The sequence below is a fragment of the Marmota monax genome, unplaced genomic scaffold (assembly GCF_021218885.2).
Source record: "Marmota monax isolate L192 unplaced genomic scaffold, Marmota_monax_Labrador192_F-V1.1 WCK01_AAM20220418_F8-fsc00121, whole genome shotgun sequence".
Taxonomy (NCBI): domain Eukaryota; kingdom Metazoa; phylum Chordata; class Mammalia; order Rodentia; family Sciuridae; genus Marmota; species Marmota monax.
Genome location: NW_026693351.1, coordinates 483888 through 504617, shown reverse-complemented (window position 1 = coordinate 504617; position 20730 = coordinate 483888). Strand labels below are relative to the sequence as shown.

The window sequence follows — 20730 nt, the reverse complement described above, 5'->3', positions numbered from 1 at the left end:
ACAAAGAGCACAGTAGAAAGGAGGGTGCAGTCACATCGGGGCATTTCAAGATATGCTGTATGGAAGAGAGGGGCACCTAAAAATGTGCTTGGAAGGAAAGGATGTCACCAGGTCCAGTTGGAAGGAGACAGGTGCAAGGTTTTAAACAAGATCCCACCTGTGCTAAGGCAGAAAAGCAGGGATGCACAGCACGTGCTTCAGGAAGGGCAAGTACTTCAATCTAGCCAGAGAGAAAGAGGAACCAAGACAGCAGCACAAAATCAGGATGGAGAGACAGGGTAGATCCCCACCCCCACCCCAGTTCCCTTGAAGAAATTTGAATGTAGACTGTAAAATAAACAATACTATACTGTACAATATTAAATTTCTTAGGTACAAAAATGACATAGGATTGAGTAAGAAAATATCCTTGCTACGGAATGATACATACTGAGGTTTCTAGGAGTTAAAACAATTTTTTTAGTATAAAATGCCATAATTTCATACTTCTTTATGGCTGATTAATACTCCATTGTGCATATAAATATGTTTAGGCTATACTATCTTGTCGCCCAAAACCTTACTCTATGAACAGATTTGTGTCCATCAAAAAGTAACATCTGCATATTACTTTTAAATGGTTCACTAAAAAAAAGTTACGAGTGCAAATGCATGTATGTGTGTACAAATAAAAAGAGGGGGTAGCTGGGGGGAGCAGTGTAATAAATAGGTAGGCAAAGATGGGGGAGAAACATGATTTTACATTTGGTCCCAAGCAATGAAATCAAAGTACTGGAGTGAAGGAAACAGGTAGGATAGGAATAGAAATAATTTATGGTCTGGATACTGCAGGCTACCCTGTGATTTAATAGTGTCATATGACAGGTAACTTTATTCATAATTCCCCCTCCCCCCCCCCCCCGTGGAAAAGCCAAATCCTCAGCTTTATCATCTTTTTAAAAATTTGTTATTTTTAGATGTGCATGACAGTAGAATGTATTTTGACATATTATACATACATGGAATATAACTTATTCTAATTAGGATCCCATTCTTGTAATTGTATGTCACATGGAGTTTCACTGGTCATGTATTCATCTATGAACATAGGAAAGTTATGTCTGATTCATTCTACTGTGTTCCTTTTCCCATTCCCCTCCCTTCCCTTTATTCCCCTTTGTCTAATCCAATGAACTTCTATTCCTCTATTTCACCCCTTATTGTGTGTTAGCATCCACTTATCAGAGAGAACATCTGGCCTTTGGTTTTTAGCACTTATTTCACTTAGCATGATAGTCTCCAGTTCCATCCATTTAGTATGAAATGCCAAAATTTCATACTTCTTTATGGCTGATTAATACTCCGTTGTGCATATAAACACATTTAGGTTATATTATCTTGTCCCCCAAAACCTTACTCTATAAACTGATTTGTGTCCATCAAAATCCAAATGTTGGAGACCGAACACCCAATGTTACTGTTATGTAGAAATAAGGCCTCTTAGGAGAACAGAGGTTAAATGAGGTCATAAAGGTGGGGCCCTGAAATGAAAAGATGATTAACCTCATAAAAGACATAGAAAGAAGCAGCAGAGAGAGAAGGTGGCCATTTGAAGCCCAGGAAGAGAGTCCTGCCACACTGGCACCCTGGCCTCAGACTTCCAGTCTCCAGAACTGAGAGAAAATGAATGTCTGCTGGTTAAACCCCAGATAGTCTATGTTGTTTCATCACGGCAGTCCAGAAATTTATTCACACAGATTATCAGTTTATGTTGTTAAAACAAAAACACAATCTCTAATGCTAGGAAACATTTTCACATAGCAATAGGCAAACACTACAAAAGTAGTTCATGACACTGTGTCTTGGCAACGAGGAGTAAGAGCACCATCTCTGCTCACTTTCTAGTGATGCCATCTGCTCGTCACATCGGCTGGTCTCCTTAAAAAGCAACCCGTACCAGTTACTTACAAAGTGTAAGCGATAAACAGTTAAAGACACTTAGTGGAATTAGTAGCTTTGAAGTCAATGTAGACCTAAAGACTGACACGGCCACCAGAAGCTGCATGACCTTAGAGGTAATACTGAACTCCTGTAGTCTGCTTCCTCCTCTATTAATTGAGGGTTGCTTTGAGAGATAAAAGAATGGATTCACTCAACAAATACTTGAGTGCTTACTGCTCACACAGACAAGTGGTGAATGATGAGTGAGTGGGACAAGCTGCAGGTAGAAGTGATGTGGCACTGGCAGGGGACCCTGCTAGCTGCTAGAAGAGGGAAGGCAGACTCAGACACACAGGTCTCCATCACCCCACCATGGGATGATGTAGGCATGGCTCTGCCACACCTTGTACACTTTCAAGAAAAGTCAGAAAAATGTGTCTGCCTGCACACTCATCTGAAATCTCTGCGGGTAAAATTAAAACATTCTGCAAACACACACACACTCACACACATATATATAACAATCTGTATGCAATCAGATCTTGCGCCAGTTTTTGACCTACAATTTCTGTATCTGATGCACTCAACACAATGATGATCATTCTCTACATCTTTTAAACAAACATTGTTGGCCTCTAAAATAACCATTCCTCAGACTTAGAAAGCTCCAGGGTCTAAACCAGGCTTTACTGAAGAAATGCAGATGAGCAGATTCTCTTTGGTCCTACAAGATTCAATACTCTAAGTGGGAAGGGAAGGTTAAATGAGAGCAGTTCAGTAGAGAAGGAAGAAAGCATGGTTGCTCACGAATGCACGGGTCTCACACTGCCTCTACCTGCATACCCGTCAGGCCCACCACAGAAAGGAGCCCCCAGCCTCAGGATATTCAGGCTGTGAAAGGTGCCATATATGAAGCACTACCTGCCAAGCACAAGTTGAACACTTTATCTATAAAGTTATCTAGGGTTTCCCGTGGATGCCACGGTGTTCCTTCCTTCCATCCTCAAAGGGGTCCCGTTTCCTAGACACCCAAGAGGGAGTGAAGGCTGGAGAGGTGAACCCCTGCCCCAGAATGGAAGCAGAACTGCCAACTGAGTGCAAGCCTGTGTTCTCCTTTAAGCACACTGCATCCCAACACGGATGTCAACATTAGGGGGAAAAAAAAAAAAAACACTCAGAGGGCTTGACGGCTGGGGTAGTGGGACAGAAAGGCAGCATGTAAAAGTTGCTGAGAGTCTAAATCTCCCCCAACCTCCATCCTCCTGGACATGAGCACAGCCCCAAAGCCAGCTGCCTGGGCAAAAGGGTACCACAGGAGTGCACCAGTACACCCATGAAGCAGGGACACAGCAGCCCTGTCAAACCCTTCACAGAGGCCGGCTTTCTCCCCACCTCTGCACCAGCTGGGAAAGCACTGGTTCATCAGGCATGGAGACATGTTGCAGTAGGCCTTAGAAGAAGTGTGCAGCGCACAGCAGCAGGGGAAAGCCACCTGGAAGCAGCCCCCGTTATGCTGCCTCAGGCGAGGCTAGGAGCCCAATCCACAAAACCCAAGGCTGTCAAGCACAACTAGGGCTCTTCCCTAGTCCAGGACTTCCTACTGTGCAGGCTGCCAGCTTCCTTTACCACAGCCACTGCCCTGCCCCTCTCATCAACATGCTGGGTCTGTGGTGGAATCCACACGTCCAGGAATGAAAGCCTGTCTCCTTAGTATGTGGCTATCACACAACCCTGGGACGGCACACAGGGCCTGGGACAGGACTCTCCACATCGAGATAGGAGAGAAACTGCGGGAAAGCTTATGGAATAGGTTCCTATGCTCTTGGAAAGGGACAGCTGGGGAAGAGTGAATGCTGGTTGGCACTCGATATGAGAGAATTATCCACTACTGGAGGACAGGAGGTGACAGTGTTCTTAGGGTTATGTTTTTAAGGTAAAAGTCCTTATCCTCTGGCATAGTTAGGAATTAAGTAATGTCTAAGATTTGCTTCAACATAATCTAAATTTTGCTTCAAAATAATGGGACGGGGAGGAGAATCAGGAAACTGACGCTGGATGGCACCCTCATTACTTCTGTGCACATTTGAACCTATTTTTTTTTCTTTTGCAGTGCTAGGGATAGAATCTGGAGCCTTGCACATACTAGGCAGCAATTTACCACTAGGCCGCACACCCAACCCTGTCTGAACCTTTCGATGTAAAAAGTCAACAACAGACAGGAGCTTGGGAGGTGAGATCTCCCATCCACCAGGCAGCCAACCCTGCATGTGTGTGGCCTGGCTGCAGAACCAAATACACTCCAAGGGGAGAGCTGTAGAGCACAGCTACACAGTGGAGATGGCGAGATGCTCAGTCTCTGAGGGTGCCACTGGGCCATTAGGAAGCTGGACCTCCCTTCAGGACTACTCCTTGTGCACAGTGGTATTTGCTCCTTGCTCTAGCAACTATAGGCTGGGTTTTTAGTGACTGGCACCAAAAGCATTCTAACCTTCATACTCCATGCATCTATGGCCACTCTGGGAAGCCTCGGGAGGGCTTCTACTGCCCCGAAATACTCAGCTACGCTCAGATGACTAAGGGGGAATTCACATCCTCCAAGGCAGGAGTGACCTGCAGAGTTTATTTAAATACTATGCACTCAGTGCTGGCGGCCACCTGAGGAGCTGCAAGAGAATTTCAGTGGCCACTCGTGAGAGGGTATTGAAGAACTAGAGGCTAACTACTATGTCAGGCACCCGAGTGCAGTGATAGCACCAACAAAACCCAAGTGTACTCTCTGGTCTGAGACTAACGAAGAAGGGAAAGTTCATCCAGAGTTATGGGGTGGCCAGGAACTGTAAAGAACAGCAAGTTATAATCTTCATCCTCAAGGCCAGAGCCTAGGAGGAAAAACTGATGAAAAAATTAAAATAAAGACAAGTAAGGACATGGGGGTGCAGTTCAATGGAAGACTGCGTACTTAGCATGCACATGTCTTGGGTTCAATCTCCAGAACCAAATACACTGATATAAAAGCACATGCAACTTACGTTAAGAACCCCAGAAGGAGCAGTGATCAACTTGATTAGTGCAAGGGAAGCAAGGTGGCAGGGTTTCTGGGAGCGGTGGTACATATATGTGCATGCAAATGTACAGATAAGACACGACTAAGGCAGTTTAGATACAAGGATTAATTGCAGAGTACTGTGTGTGGGATCCCCAGGTCACACATCCTGTCTACTAGACTATGAAAAGCTGCCCATACAGTCACAAACTGCATTTTATAGCAGGGGAAAAAAATGAAAAAGCAATAAGAACTTTCTTCCAACCAGAGGCACAAAGACCTAGGACTCAATCCATAAAACTTAGTGCAGGAAGTGGTAGCTTTGAACTTTGGGCTTCATGAAATATTTTAAACAAGTTTTGCATTTTTCCTCTTAGAAAAAGAAATTATTTTCTTATTTCTTCATAAATATATAAATATATATATAATAATCTTTATATGATTATTTAGACAGCAGCAAGAAACAATTCCACTAAAAGGTGTTTCTTTTGCATTTAAGTTATACTTATGATTACCATTGAGAATCGGTCCAAGAGCATCCAGCTTTTGGTAATGACACTGATTTTTGGTACACAGAGGGTTCTCAATGTTTGGTATAAAAGAAATATGTCTATGACAATATCACAAATACATTTCAAGACACCAATGCCTGTCCTGTGATTTAAGAATTTTCATATATTCAAAACACTATATCTAAGAATTTCTTAGAAACTCACTGGAATGTGGCAGGTGTGAGATTTCTGCAAATGAAAATGGCCATCAGGCCACAAGGAGACTTCCAAGTAACTTGGCCCTTCTAAGGGTCTTCTACTTGGCTCAATGGTCAGGCCAGCAGGTAAGAACAGTCACCCTCCCAAGTACTTTCACAAGGAGTGAGGAGCAAGGCAATCATCACCGCCCTGAGAGGGAAACTGCAGTTCAAGATCCAAGTGCCCACTAACGTCAACTAGCTATAAAGTGCAAAGGCAGGACCAAGCCCAGTCCCGTGTTTTCCACCTAGGCGTTCCGGCACCACACTAGGCAGCTCGAAGTTGTAAATACACTCTACCTTCTGACACCTTTAAAACACTATACCAAACTGCTCAAGTTTGATGCTACCTTAATCTCTTAGATAACTGAATGTTTTCCAAATACATGATCATTCTGGTCACATGTAATTTAATCTGTGGTGCTTCTAAAATAAGGAAAACCTTACTAAAATCCCTCACAAATTAACCCCTTCTCTAGACCTAAAGGAACAAAACTGCATCAGGGAACAACCCAACACAAGGACAGATCAGTCTCTCCTATCCCTTCTGCAGAATCTTCAAGGAACTTCTTAGTGGTGATGAGGCCAGGGGTTGCTAACTGAGGCTTCCCCTATTAGGAAACTTCAGAAGAAAACCTATGAAGAATTCTACATTCTTGGAGGCTTGTCTGAACAGCTTTCAGTATGAGAATGTCACTGTTTCGAAACTTTAAATGTTAAGAAAACTTCATTCTCAGTGACTCTCAAAATCTACATGGAATCTGTGATCTTTCAGGCAGGGAAATACTGAGTTTTTCCCCCACAGTACACATCAGTGGAGAGTCCTGGCCTAACAATGTCTCCTCCATGTGCCTCTGGAGGATGGTGTCCATCTCAGTTACAGAAACAAAACCTGAGACCCCAAACAACACCAAGCCAGCAACCTTCCCCCAACCCTGCAAAGCCTAAGCTTCTACTCCAACAGTAGAAGCTCATAGCTAGTGTATATGGAAGAAAAGAAGGGACAGAGAGGCAGAATGAGAACATGAATCATGCTGCAGTGTGGCACACAGTGACACCTGATGGTACACAGCAACATCCACCCCCCTCACCAAGTCAGACTCTGGACAATGTCACACTGTCATCCCAGGTCACATGTGTCTAGCCTACCTTCACAGTTAAAGTGTACTGTGGATGTGCACTCAGGTCCAGTGTTAACATTCATGTCACCAACCTGGCCAGTGTAAGCATCTGAATTAAGGACAATCAACCTTGACTAAAGAAGATGGCATTTCTGCTTGGCAAATACGCACCATGTATTAGGTGTGACATACTCAGTGTAGCCTCTAGAAAGGGGCTCTTCTGTTGAGGACAGCACGGCGGTGCATGCCTGTAATCCCAGTGACTTGGGGAACTGAGTTCAAAGCCAGCCTCAGCAATTTAGTGAGGCCCTAAGGAACTTCGCAAGACCCTGTCTCAAAAAATAAAAATGGTTGGGATGTGGCTCAGTAGTTAAGTGCCTCTGGGTTCAATCCCTAGTACCAAAACAAAACAAGACAAAAACAGACAAGACCAAGGCAGGGAATGTGGCAAGATAAGCCATTGGATAATCTAGGATTTTTTTTTTTTAAATTAAAGATAATCTAGGATTTTTTTTAACTTAAAAGTAAAACTAATACTGACTAGGAAGCATGATTCAGTAAGCATAAGTACCTAATAGCTGTATTTCCAGTGCCATGCAGCTTCAGTGAAGGCTGAGTGGGAGAAAATGGGACAAGCAAAGGAAAAAGCAAGGACCACACAGCACAAGAGATGCCAGAGAGAAGATGAGAAACTGCCGTGGGACTCGAGAGCAAAGACAAAAGGAAGAACAGGAGGGACACAGACCCAGCAAGACCTAGGGGCTGGCACCTAAGTGGAAGGAGAGATGGCACAGCCTTGTTGGAGGGTGATTTGTTAACAATTGAGACTTAAAATGAGATGCCTATTCATCAGATATATTTCTTTTATAATTTACTGCCACATTTTCTGCCCCTCTGTCTAGGAAAACACCTATCCCTCTGTATGAGCTGGTATAATAAAAATGACTCTGGGTGAGAAACAAGCAAACTGGGCAAGACAGATGGTCTTGTGGAGCTCAGACCTGGAAGCTTCCTGAGCTGCCTGATGGCCACAGCAGATGTCACCAGACTGTGATGCCTAGTAACCACAGAGCACGTGACTAGCTCCTCTCCACCTTTTTTTTTTTTTTAAAGCATTCTTTATTGTTTAGACATAGCTACTTTTCATTTACTTATTGCTAAAATGAATTCAAATGTGTAGTTTCTTTTATGCTAGAGCAAACCAGGAAATCAGGACACAACTGCCATCGTTAAATTTTAATCTTCAGAGAACAGGATCTCCACAAGGCTGGCCTGAAGACACTCAGATTCCACCAGTTTTTGAGATGTTCCCTATTTAATTAGTGGAGGGACTGCAGTTACTTTCAGTTGTTTTCTGAAGTCATCAATTGGATCTTTCCAAGAAGTTTTTTCTCCTACTTGGCAGTGGATGAACACCCAGCCTTTACTGATAGGCTTCAGCCCCTCTCGAATGACTGGGATACCACCAGCTGTTCCCTTCGGTGTCCTTAGAACCCATAAAGTACAGGAAAATAGTCTTGCCGAGGTGCTGCTTCACAGCCTGACTCAACTCCTGGAAGCCCAACATGCTCACCTCCTCATAGACAGCCATGGGTACTGTGCACTGTTCGGGGCAGAAAGAGTCCACTGATGCTGGGCAGAACCCCCTCAGGGTGGGGGGATACCACTTCCTGATGTCCTCTCCACCTTACACTAAAAAGTGCTTTGCCTTTTGCAATTTAGGTAAAATTTGTTTCAAGCACAATTCTTAAGGAAACAGTACAAGCACTGTCCACAGTGATACAGCAGCAAGCATAGACACTGCCCGGAGCAAAATACAGAAGATGCCCTCAGATCCTTTCCTAGTCACTCTTCCCGGTCCCACCCTCACCCTTTTTGGCTTAAGAGATAGTGACCAGAGTGGTCCTATCTTGGAGGCTGAACTGGATGACAGCAATTTATAGAGGTCAGTGATTTCACAGCCCTACATAAGAGAGGGAACCGAGCAGCCACAACTTTACCAGTATTTCATGAATAATAACTGGTAGCTAATGTCATACACAATGATCAGAATTCTATGAAGATGAGCGAGCCCTACCCACCTACCGGCCCTACAGAGAACACCAAAGTTCATCTGAGCACTCAGTAAATAAACGATTTCCCCCCAGGATTTTCTTCCTCACTCACCTGGCTGTTTGGGTCTCCAAGTAAGTTACATATGTGTGGCACGATCTTGCTTAGTGTCAGAGTATGTGCTCCAGAGCTGAGAACAAAAGGGGTGTGTGACTGTTAGTGAGAACTAAGGAAAAGAAAGAAGCCCCTTTGCCCACAGCCGCCCCTCCTCCACTTCCCAGAGTGCAACCACCCTCACAATACGGCCCTCTCCACCCCAATGGGCCCTTTCCCAGGAGTTCAAGCCCCTCAGTGGCCCTGACCTTTAGAGGCTAAGCCAGAAGCCTGCTCCCACCATAGTGCTTGCCTCACCCATGACACCTCTGCCCTGTGCTTTGTCATGTCATAGTATCTGTCCTGACAAGCTCAGTGACCAACCAAACTGCAAGTCCCTTGAAGCTACCCCTGGAGGTCCTCGTGCTCTATGGAATAGCTCCTGCTATAGCAGACATTCCGTTAATGCTGCTGGATGACAAAACTGTGATGGAGTGGCCGCAGGACTTCCGACCACATACTGCCCTGCTGGGAGACCTTCAGGTATTCACAACTCTTCCCCATCACAAGCACAGTTGCCACAAACGCCCTTTGTTAATACTTTATATAAATGGTAGAGACAACTCTAGAAAATATTTCAGTAGTTTCTTTCAAAACTAAAAAATAACCCTGCCACTGTACTCTTGGGCAATGACCTAAGAGAAATAAAAACAACATACCTGCAGAAATTTAGACATATTTGTGTACACACATTTATAGCAACTCTATTCCTAATAATCCCAAACTATTCCTAATAGTCCCAAACCCAAATTTTCTTCAACAGTTGAATGGTTCAACAAACTAGGATACATCTATAGCATGAATTCTCAGCAATAAAACAAAATGAATTACTGTCACTGTCAATAACAGATATTACAACCTCAAGGGAATTATGCAGACTAAAAAGGCTCTCAAAAGATTACATATGGAATTATTCCATTTTTATGACAAAATGACAGAGATGGAACACAGACTAGTTATCCAGGCAACAGGGCAGCAGGTGGGAGACCTGTGAGTACTGGTGTGCATACACAGAAGCCACACATGTATACCTGGAGCAATCTGAATAAGCTCTGTGAGCTGTGCCAATATCCCTTTCCCAGAGTTGACACTGTACTACCTGCAGTTCACTGTACTGCAGTTATGGAAAACGTCAGCACAGGCAGGGGGATACACCTCCCACTACATTTCTTTGCAGCTTCCCATAAATCTATAACTTCCAAAATAAAAAGTGTATTAAAAAGCTTAAGCCAAGTAAAACTTATAAGTTCACCCCAGACTTACGCATTGAGTGTTGCAATAAGGCAGAGACAGATGCCTTCTCTTGTACGGAAATTCTTGTGTTTGAAGCCTCCAAGCATTCTGTCCCATACATACTGCAGGTAAAAGAACAGGTGAGAGGACAGAAATAGCTGCAGCCCTTCCCTTGGGTTGCAGAGGAGGAGCCTCTTAGAAGGTGCCAACCTGGTCCCATCCTCCATCAGCCCCCTCGGCCCTCTCCACAGCATATTGAAGAACAATGGCTCGTACCATTTTATCAAACACATCATGTTAAAATGTTCAAAATGCATACATTTATAGAATTTTATTTAATTCCATCAACACCTCTTAAAAGAGAGGTATAACTGGCCTTGTTTTATAAGTGAGAAGAACAAGACCAAAAGAGAAGAGATGACTTGACAAAGACCCTGTAACACTCACACTGCTCTATGCCTGGGACAACTCTACCCAGGCACAAGTCACACACTTGGTCATCTTCTATGGCCAATTTAATCTTCCTCAGAAAGGCTTTTACTGATGATCATCCCCACCTCACCACCAACAATGGACAGTGGGACCCTGACAGGCTGCATCCAATCATCCCAGCAGGCCCAGCTCCACAGCAGATAGAGCCCAGGGATCCAGCCAGTGCCCCTAGCTTCCCAGATACCAGGGCTGCCTCCTTTTGGGGAAAAGGGGGAGACAGTGGTGAAAATGAGTTAAAGAGCCTAACTGATAAACCAAGCATCCAAAACCCATGTTAAATCCACTAATTTATTCAAATGATGGGTTCTGCTACTTATTTAAACATCTTATATTAGGGGACAGATTAAATATATGAAAATGCTCCCCTGTAACACACCAACTTAAAAGAAATTAAATCTATGGAATAAAATGCTGTTTGTCCAAGTGGACACATGCCCACTGACCCCAGAATGCTTCTCTCACCTACCTGGGGATTAGCAGCTTGATCCATGATCTTTAGCAGCAGAGTTTGGTCTTGCTCCCTCACAGAGTCTTTAGCATCTCCCAGTCTGTCTATTAGACTTGGCAGCACTGAAAATCAACATGGAAATTGATCAAATGGAAACCAAATGGTGTGTGTGTGTGGGCGGGGGGGGGGGGGGGTGTCATCAACTGCTAATATTTCAACTAATTAAGAAGATAAACCACTGGCCTAACTCGTGTACCTCATTCTAAGACGGCCCATTTTTGTGCACAACTCTACTCTTCTTGATGAAATGCAAGAATTATCAAAAGAATCCACAAAATCCACTGCATAGACAAATTGCAAAACCAACTGGCTTGGTTTTGCGTCAGTTTTGCAGGGCTTCTTAAAACAGTTCTATAAAAGAAAGGTTGGGGACAAATATGAGTGGGTCGGTACTAAAGAATGATGGCTACTTTTGCACAAGAAATCAAGCTGGCAATAACATTTCATTATCAGAACACGTATTATTAACGTTCCATATTAGAACATGAAGACTGGGGGAAAAACAACAGAAAAGTACAATGCAATAAGGCCAGTGATGTGTGGTCTGGGGAAAGCAGAAGGAAACAGAGCTGGGAAGCAGGGTTGGCAGGGAGCGAAGGGTGGCTGGAGGAACTGAGAAGACTCAGGGAAGGCAGCGGGGCTGCAGAGAGGAGAATCCAGGTCCGCTCCACACCTGCCCACAGCTCACCTGTGCCGATTTGCGCCTTGAACCGATCCTGCAGCCGGGTCACCAGAGCCGACAGGATGTCCATGCCCAGAAGAACCACCTGCAACGGGAAACAGCAGGAGCCGGTCAGCGGCGGGCCCGGGGAGCAATGCCCCCGCCCACCCACTCAAAGAACGCCCCAGCATGTCTGGCCCGACGTTATCCGGAGCCCGTAGCGCGGGCGCCGACTGGGAAAACTAAACTGGCCAGAGGAAGGAGGCTGTCGCACAAAACAGCCGTTTACAGTTTTGGTAGAAAACACTCAGTGCCAAAAAAACGAAAATAAGCAGCCACGCATGGCCCAGCTCCCCGGCGCCAAGAAGAGCTCCTCGCGGCCCCGCCCTCTGTCAGCCCCGCCCCATCAAGCGCGTATGCAAATTATCGGTCGGCAGGCGCAAGATCTTCTGGGTAAAACAAACCCTTCGTTTTTGCGGCCCTCCGAAGCCTCAGAAAATGGGGGTAGGTGGTTTGAGTCGGGAGCTAAGATCACTAGAAGTACGCTAACTACCAGGCAGGCTAGGGCGGGACTCCTGAAATTAGTCACCACAACCCTACCTGGTATTGGCGCTTCCAGCTCGCAGTGCACGCAAGCTCGCGCTCAACCATCCTTTTCTTGGGGTTGCGTTACTGTCCAATGAGCGTCAAGTGAGGGCAGTACTGCTAACACCTACACAACACACTCGCATCAATTAGAGCTTTGCTTTATTTTGGTGCAATTTTTGGAAAAATGAAAAACCTCTTTTCCCTGCGTTCTGAGTTTAAAAATAGCTAACTTAATCTTAAAACTAGATCGCTTTACTTGGCCATCGCTAGGTGGCGTAACACACTCACTGTTTAGAACTTTTGAAGACTGTATTATCACAAAACCCACTCCCACTTCACCATCACCCGATTTCTAATACTTGTGATTTGAGATACCGAACCCATTATTCAAAAAGGAAACACTATTGGAAGTACTTGTAATACTGCCTGTCGTTGCTCTTCCAATTCATGATTCCTCCAACTATGGCTAGCAAAAAACTAGGCTTCATATTTAGTTGTTATCCACTGCTTCTAAAGAAATCCAAATTTGCCCAATAACCAGAACACATGAATTGGCGTGGCCTCTCAAGGAAATAGCTGTTTGACAATATATTAAGTGAAGGTTGATTTGTAGACAAATTTTTATACTATTATGTAATGGTATTTTAAAAAGCTAAAATAGTGACTTTTTTATATTATTATGATGTGGATTTTTCCTTTTTGTAGATGGATACAATATCTTTGTTTATTACTTTGCTTTTGAGCTTTAAAAACGTTCCACATTTAACTTCCTTCTTATAAATACAGTATAGGGCGTAGTGATCTTGCAGTGACAGATGTTACCCCAGCCAGATGATGAAGGTCAATCAGCAATCAAATCATGCTGGTGGTGTGTATTCTTGATATTATGGAAAAGGCACTCTTTATTTCTAGGACAGTCCTCCCAACAACCAGTAAGTCCAGTCTTATCATGAGAAAAAAAAAAAAAAAAAAAGCAAGAAAATTCCAAGAACAGGGCTCCTATAAAACACATGACCAGTGCTCCTCAAAATGTCCAGGTCATTAAAAACAAGGAAGACTGAGAAATTGTTACAGCTAAAAGACACCAAAGGAAACATAACAATTAATGTAAAATGGTATTTTGGATGGGATTCTGGAACAGAAAAATAACAGATTTTTCTTAAATTAAAAACTAAGTAAATCATCACTAGTAAAAACTAAGTAACAAAGCATAGATTTTCACCAATAATAATGTATCGATATTGGCTTATAAAGTGTAAGAAATATTGCATACTAATGTTAGATGTAATGACAAGGAGAAGAGGAATAAGATACATAGGGACACACTGCTTTATCTGCAATATTTCTGTAAATTCAAAACCTTTATAAAAAATAAAATTTTGTGGCATTTTTGGGTTTGTTTTGCTTGCAGTGCTAGTGATTTAACCCAGGCTAGGCAAGTACTCCTATCACGGAGCTACCTTCCCAGCCCAAAGTGCAGTTTTCAGAAACAAGTAACCCATCACTTCACTGGAACTGACTCTCCCCTGATGACATCATAGGCAGCTGCACAGTTGCATTTCTGGTTGGATTATTACAAAATATTAAGAGTGCTGCCGTCAGATCGCACCACACCTTTCAAGTCACTCAAGACTAAGGTGTGAGAGGACTACTGCATTTTCAGATATGACAGCCCAGGTGGATTAAGCTATCCATGAGATCTAGGAGGGCAACTTTAGCTCTTCCAGAATGCAGTTCCAGGTACTTACAGAGCAACTGGACTTTGGAGGGAAGCAAAGGGACTTGCCACACACAGTTGTCTAGTTCGCCCTCAGTAACACACCCAAGGACAAGGACAGGAATCACCAGCACCAGTGTGTCTTCACAGCTCAGGCCCCTCTCCTGTTTCTATTTCACCACTGAAGATGGGGACACATAAAAAAGTCCTTGCCCAAAAGGTCACTCTAAATATTAGCTGGGGAACCTCTGTGCCTTAGTTCCCTCTTCTCTAAAACAGCTACGTCACAGGCGGTGGTGACCATTCAATGCAGTGTGCATATAAAGTGAGTGAGCTAGGGCCGCGTACACGGTAAGGGCTGGACTACACACAGAATGATCATCCTCACAGATCAGTGCCATTGCCACTGGCACCCACCATGGGTGACAGGAACTGGGCTGGCAGAGAAGGCATCCCAGAAAGTGCACAGGGCTACATTTTGAAAGGACGGAGCTACGCATCAAAGAGATGAAGAGACCTCTGTGCAGAGGGAAGAGCGAATGTTAAGCTGCTGGCAGTGATATGGCCAGATACAGGAGCCACAGGGGACATCCCCAAAACAGCCAGGGGTCCCCAGATAGTGGAGAATCACTGAAGGGCTGTAAGGAAGGGGTAGGTACTAGGGGAGCTGGAGCCTTTAGAGAGGACAGTGGCCACCATGGTGAAGATGGTCTGGAGGCTCTCACCCAGCACTTGCTTTTGTAGAGCCTTTGAACACCTCCTCCAGCATTTTTTCCAGTCACTGGTGTTTATACTTGCTTCATAGCTGAACTCCTGTAATGTGAGGAATCCTACGTCCATTTCCTCAGAACTCCCCTGGTATACAGTGGCACAATGCTGGGTACGTAGCAGTGTAGACCCCTACTCAACTAGAACCAGACTGGAACAGATGGGTTCTCCGAGCCCAACACAGTTTCTTTATCTTAAAAACTTTAAAAAGATACTCCCATAAAGGAGGTAGATATAGCTAAGTAATTGGACCAAAGTTCCCGCTGAGAACAACAAAAAATGCTTGGCATAATAGAACATCTGCTTAGAACCCTCTGAAGGAACAGGAGAACCACCGAGTCAAGGCACGAAAGATGACTGAGGCTTGCAGAGATGCACCCTGGTGATGGGTCCACTTCTGCCCTGGGCCATTATCCATAGAGAGGGGCAACTGAAACACTGAGGATGGTTTCTGATCTCCTCCTGACTCACCAAGCATGACAAAGTCAAGACCCCAAAGGTCTCCAGGGTTGGTGTAGAGGGGTAGCCGTCTACAACTGGGGCTAGAAATCCAAATGGCTAGGCCTTGGCTGCTGGGTGGCCCAGCAAAGTCCTAATCGCTGACCTCAGACTAAGGTGATTTTAGAACGTGTATGCCCTAAAGCCCCTCGGACATAAAGACATAAATTATTTCAGGGTAAAGAGAACATCATCATAGTCTACCTCAATTTATTTCTGGAAGTTTTTCAAAAGTAATATTCAAAATTCAACCAGAGATAACCAGGCACAAAGGGCATCATAATTTAAACTAGCAGAAATAAAGGCCCACTTGAATTCTTAACCTGAGAATAATCAGAAATAAATTTTAAAATGATAATTCTTACTGAGAAAATAAACACAGAATTGAAATTTGGGGAAGAGAAATGGCAGCTTTTGAAAAGTTACACCAATTTTTTTTAAAAACAAGTAACAGACAAAATTAAGTACTCAGTGGATGGGCTATGTCTAAAGCACATTGGATATAGTAGCTTTGTTTTTTTTAATACTTTTTTTTAATATTTATTTTTTTTTAGTTTTCGGTGGACACAACATCTTTGTTTGTATGTGGTGCTGAGGATCGAACCCTGGTCGCACGCATGCCAGGCGAGCGCGCTACCGCTTGAGCCACATCCCCAGCCCGATACAGTAGCTTTGGAAAATGACATAATGGCTCTTTAAAAAAATTAACATTACCATATGATCCAGCAAATCCACTTCTGGATATATACCTAAAATTAGCATCTCACAAATATTTATATGCCCTTGTTCACAGCATCATTATTTACAATAGCTGAGAGGTGAGAAGCCAAAGTAACCATCTTTAGGTGAGTTGGACATACAAAATGTGGTCTTATCCATACAGTACAACATTTTTGGCCTTAGAAAGCAAAGAAATTTTGATATATAGTTCCCCACCTTATTCACTGTTTCTTTCTGTGGTTTGCTATACACAACCACAGTCCAGAAATACTGCCTGGAAAATTCCAGAAATAAACAATTCATAAGTTTCAAATTGTGTACTGTTTTGAAGAGCAGAATGAAATCTTGTGTTTTACTGTTTAGTTCCACCCAGGACATTAATCATCCCTCTGGTATCCATGCTATATACACTACCTGCCTGTTAGTTACTCAGCAACAATCTCGGCTATAAATCATCCGTCAAGTTTCATAGCGCTTGTGTTCAAATTACCATCATTTCACTTAAAACAGTTCCCAAAATGCAAGAGTAGTGACTCTAGTAATTTGGATCTGCCAAAGAGAAGCTTTCTTAAAGCAAGAAATTAAACTAAAGGAAAATTCAAATGCTGAGGTTGCTCAGATCTGCAGTACAATGAGCTATTTTGAGAGAGAAACCACATTCTCATACTTTTATTATGTATACTGTTCTATTATTGCTATTGTCCAAGTCTCACTGCGCCTAATTTATTACAGAACTGTGGCTAAACTTTATCATGGATTAGGTATGCAAGGGAAAAAAACAAACACAGTACCTCTAGAGTTCAGTATGATCTGCAGTTTCCGGAGTTCATGGGGGTTTCAGAACATATTCCCCTCATCAGGGGGAACTACAGCACCTGCTACAACATGGATGAGCCTTGAGGGCATCATGCTGAGTGGAATAAGCCAGTCAGACAAATATTGTATGATTTTACTTATGTGAAGCACCTAGTGTAGTCAGATCACAGACACCACTGAGGGGCGGCGGGCAAGGGCTGGAGGAGGGGGAGGGGGTTGGTGTTGAGCAGGTGCAGAGTTCCAGTTGGACATCATGGAAACATTCTGGGGATGGATGTAGCGATGGCTGCACAACAGTGAATATACTTAATGCCACTGAATCGTACACTTAAAACTGGTTAAAGTGGTGAATTTTATGTAATGTATGTTTTGCTACAATTTGAAAAATGTTTTAAAGCAACAGCTGCTGGCTATGGAGTTTTTTGGGTGATGGAAATGTTCTAGAATTAGTGGTGAAGACACTAAGAACCGCTGGCGGGGCGGGGGCGGGGGGGGGGGTACCCCTTGAAGAGATAATGACTGGAAATGTCCCAAACTGAAGGAAAGCGTCAAGCCGCAGATTCAAGCACACAGAACACAGTAAGTTAAAGGAAAGGGAGGCCCCACAGGGAAGATGAAGGCCACGGTGGCCCCAGAGGACAAAGAGAAGCGTCAACACAGGGAAGACACAGTCACAAACTGCCAACCTAGAATTTCAACACCTGCAAAACACAGTTTAGAGAAAGTGAAATGATTTTCTTACAAACAAAAACAGCAAGAATTCAGCACAAGTGAAGCATGAAGATGTCAAAAGGAAAAATTAAGAATAATTAAAGAGTGGGGCTGGGGCTGGGGCTCAGTGATGGAGTGCCTGCCTAGCAAGTAGGAGGCACTGAGTTGCATCCTCAGCATCACATAAAAATAAACAAAATAAAGGCATTGTGTCCATTAAAACTAAAAAACTATTAAAGAATAATTAAAGGGTAAATCTAAATACTAGAAAAAATGCTTCTTGAGAAAGAAAGAAAATTGCAACAATTTTTCATCAATTGCCTTAAAAATTTTCTATAGCTTTTTAAATTCAATTTTAGTAATTATCCTGGTGATCACAGCGTGAAGCACTGGATTCAACCAAAGTCGGATGCTAACTGCTACTCTCACCTTCCTCCTGATAATGTTAAGATCTTAGAAGAAGAAAACTAACAGATAATAAAACATATATAGGGCTGGGGTTGTGGCACAGTGGTACAGTGCTTGCCTAGCAGGTGTGAAGCACCAGGTTTGATCCTCAGCACCACATAAAATTAAATCAGTTTAAAAAATAAAGATATGGGTCAATCTGCAACTTAAAAAAAAAAAAAAAAAAAAAAAAAAAACCCACGAGCTTGTAATCCAGCAGCTCAGGAGGCTGTAAGGCAGGAGGATTAGGAGTTCAAAGCCAGCCTCAGCAACAGTAAGATGCTAAGCACCCCAGTGAGACCCTGTCTCTGAAGAAAATACAAAACAGGGCTCGGGATGTGGTTCAGTGGCTGAGGGCCCCTGTAACTGCTAACGAAATTAACTCTGTAAGTTGAAAGTGTCTCTGAAAAAGATAGCTTTACTGGTTTAACAGATGAATTCTTCAAAATATTTTAAAAAAGAGATAAATATGAGTCTTACATAAAATCTTCCAAATATAGTAAACAAAGGAAATACAACCCAACTTGTCTAACAGGACCTGAATAATTTTGATGCCAAAATCTGCATAAGAAAAATGTAGATCAATTTTACTTATAAACATAGATGAAAAAGAAAATCCTACACAAAATATTAGTATCCTAATATGTAAATAGGTGATATATCAGAACCACATATTCCAGTTGGTTTAACATTAATAAATCACTCCAGGGACTGGGGCTGGGGCTCAGTGGTAGAATACTTGCCTTGCATGTGTGAGGCACTGGGTTTGATTCTCAGCAATGGCATATAAATAAATAAATAAAGGTCCATCAACCACTAAAAAAATATTTTAGAAAAATAAATCACTCTGTGTAATGCATCACATCAGCAATGTGATTCTTCTCCTTTATTATGTTAATCATCTCAATCATTTAAAAACATCTAAGAAATTCAACATCCACTGTATTCATGGTTTAAAAAAATTCTTAGCAGATTAGGAATTAGAAAACTCTCTTAACTTCATCCAGGATTTTTTTTTAACCTCCATAAAGCATCATACTTAACAAAAAAAGATTGAAAGCTTTCTCTTTATGTGACAAAAATATCCACTATACATAATTTTTCAATACTGTATTTGGTGTCCTAGCTTGCTAATGTTTTATGGCAAGAAAAAAAATAAAAGTATAAAAACAGGCAAAAAAAAAATCTCATTTTAAACAAAATTCTCACTGGGTTTTCCTGCTGGGGATATAATCCTGGGTTTCTCACAAGGCAAGTGCTCTACCACTGAGTTATACTCTCAGTCAGCTGTCATTCTTAATGGAAAAATATAGATAGGAGATTCTAGAAGAACTAAAAATATATTACAAAGTTAGTAAATATAGTAAGACTAATACAGTCAATACACACACACACACACACACACACAGAGCTCCATTACATTTATTCCAGCAAGAATAAAAAAAGGAAATTTTAAAACTGTTTCTATTTTTAATTTTTAAAAATAGTAAATACCTAGGACTAATTCTAACCAAAATAAATCTCTACTCAAAAAAAATGGAATGATACGAAAATTAAAGATGGCCAAAATAAACAGAGAAACCATAGATCAGAATTTTCAGTATTGTGGAAACATCATTTCTCCCCAATTGATCTAAACATTCAATAAAATTCCATTCAAAATCCCAACAGTCTGTGTATATGTGTACACACACGCGCGCGCATACACACACACAATTTTTTTAATTCACAAGCTCATGCCATGATGTGTGTGGAAATGCAAACAAAAAACTGGGTAAGACAAATGTTCCTGCTAAATATCAAGATTTATTATAAAAGAGGAGGAATTAAGACAGCGTATATCACTGTATATACTGTACTGATATACGGATGATATATTGATGAATATACCAAAAGATGGAAAAGAGAACCAGACTCAAGCATATCGGGGCACTTTCTTGACAAGTATCAGGGAAGCAGGCATTAAAATTATAATGAGAGCCAGGCACCGTGGCTAATCCCAGAGGCTCCAGAGGCTGAGGCAGGAGGATCCTGATTCACAGCCAGCCTCAGCAAAAGGGAGGCATTAAGCAACTCGGTAAGACCCTGTCTCTAAATAAAATACAAAATAGAGCCAGGGATGTGGCTCAGTAGTTGAGTGCCCCTTAGTTCAATCCCCAGGACTCCCCTAAAAAAAAAAATAAAATGAAAAAAAAAAAATAATGAGACACCACAATACCTCACCCAGAATGGCTAAAACAAAAAAGAATAAAAAGACATGAGTGTTAACAAAAATGTGGTACCATGGAAACTCTTCTGTCTACTTCAGGAATGTAAATTGGTATAACCAACACTATAGTAAACTTCTTGGAATTATCTAACAACCATTGCTAGGAATATCTCCAATAGAAATATGTGCACATGTGGCAGCCTGGTGGCACACTCCTGTAATCCCAGTGATTTGGGAGGCTAAGGCAGGATGATCATAAATTTGTCACTAACCACAGCAACTCAGTGAGGCCCTAAGCAATTTAGCCAGACCCATGTCAAAATAA

General features: G+C 42.5%; 1 protein-coding gene, 1 non-coding gene and 1 pseudogene across 22 annotated transcripts in view; 1 reads left to right on the top strand and 2 right to left on the bottom strand.

The window, feature by feature from the left end:
- Nucleotides 1-20730, bottom strand: part of Clasp1 (cytoplasmic linker associated protein 1) — a 271318-nt gene that overhangs the window by 168687 nt on the left and 81901 nt on the right. For all 21 annotated transcript variants that reach the window (XM_058583242.1, XM_058583244.1, XM_058583243.1 and 18 more), the window contains exons 3-6: nucleotides 11959-12037; nucleotides 11229-11332; nucleotides 10301-10392; nucleotides 8999-9074 (exon numbers count right to left, since the gene is read on the bottom strand). In XM_058583242.1, coding sequence (XP_058439225.1) covers nucleotides 8999-9074; nucleotides 10301-10392; nucleotides 11229-11332; nucleotides 11959-12037 — 351 coding nt within the window. The remainder of the gene's footprint in view (nucleotides 1-8998; nucleotides 9075-10300; nucleotides 10393-11228; nucleotides 11333-11958; nucleotides 12038-20730) is intronic.
- Nucleotides 1161-8944, bottom strand: LOC131424647 (thioredoxin domain-containing protein 17-like; annotated as a pseudogene).
- On the top strand, nucleotides 12578-12703 carry LOC124101143 (U4atac minor spliceosomal RNA). The gene has a single exon (XR_006854543.1). It is a non-coding gene; the product is annotated as a U4atac minor spliceosomal RNA (small nuclear RNA).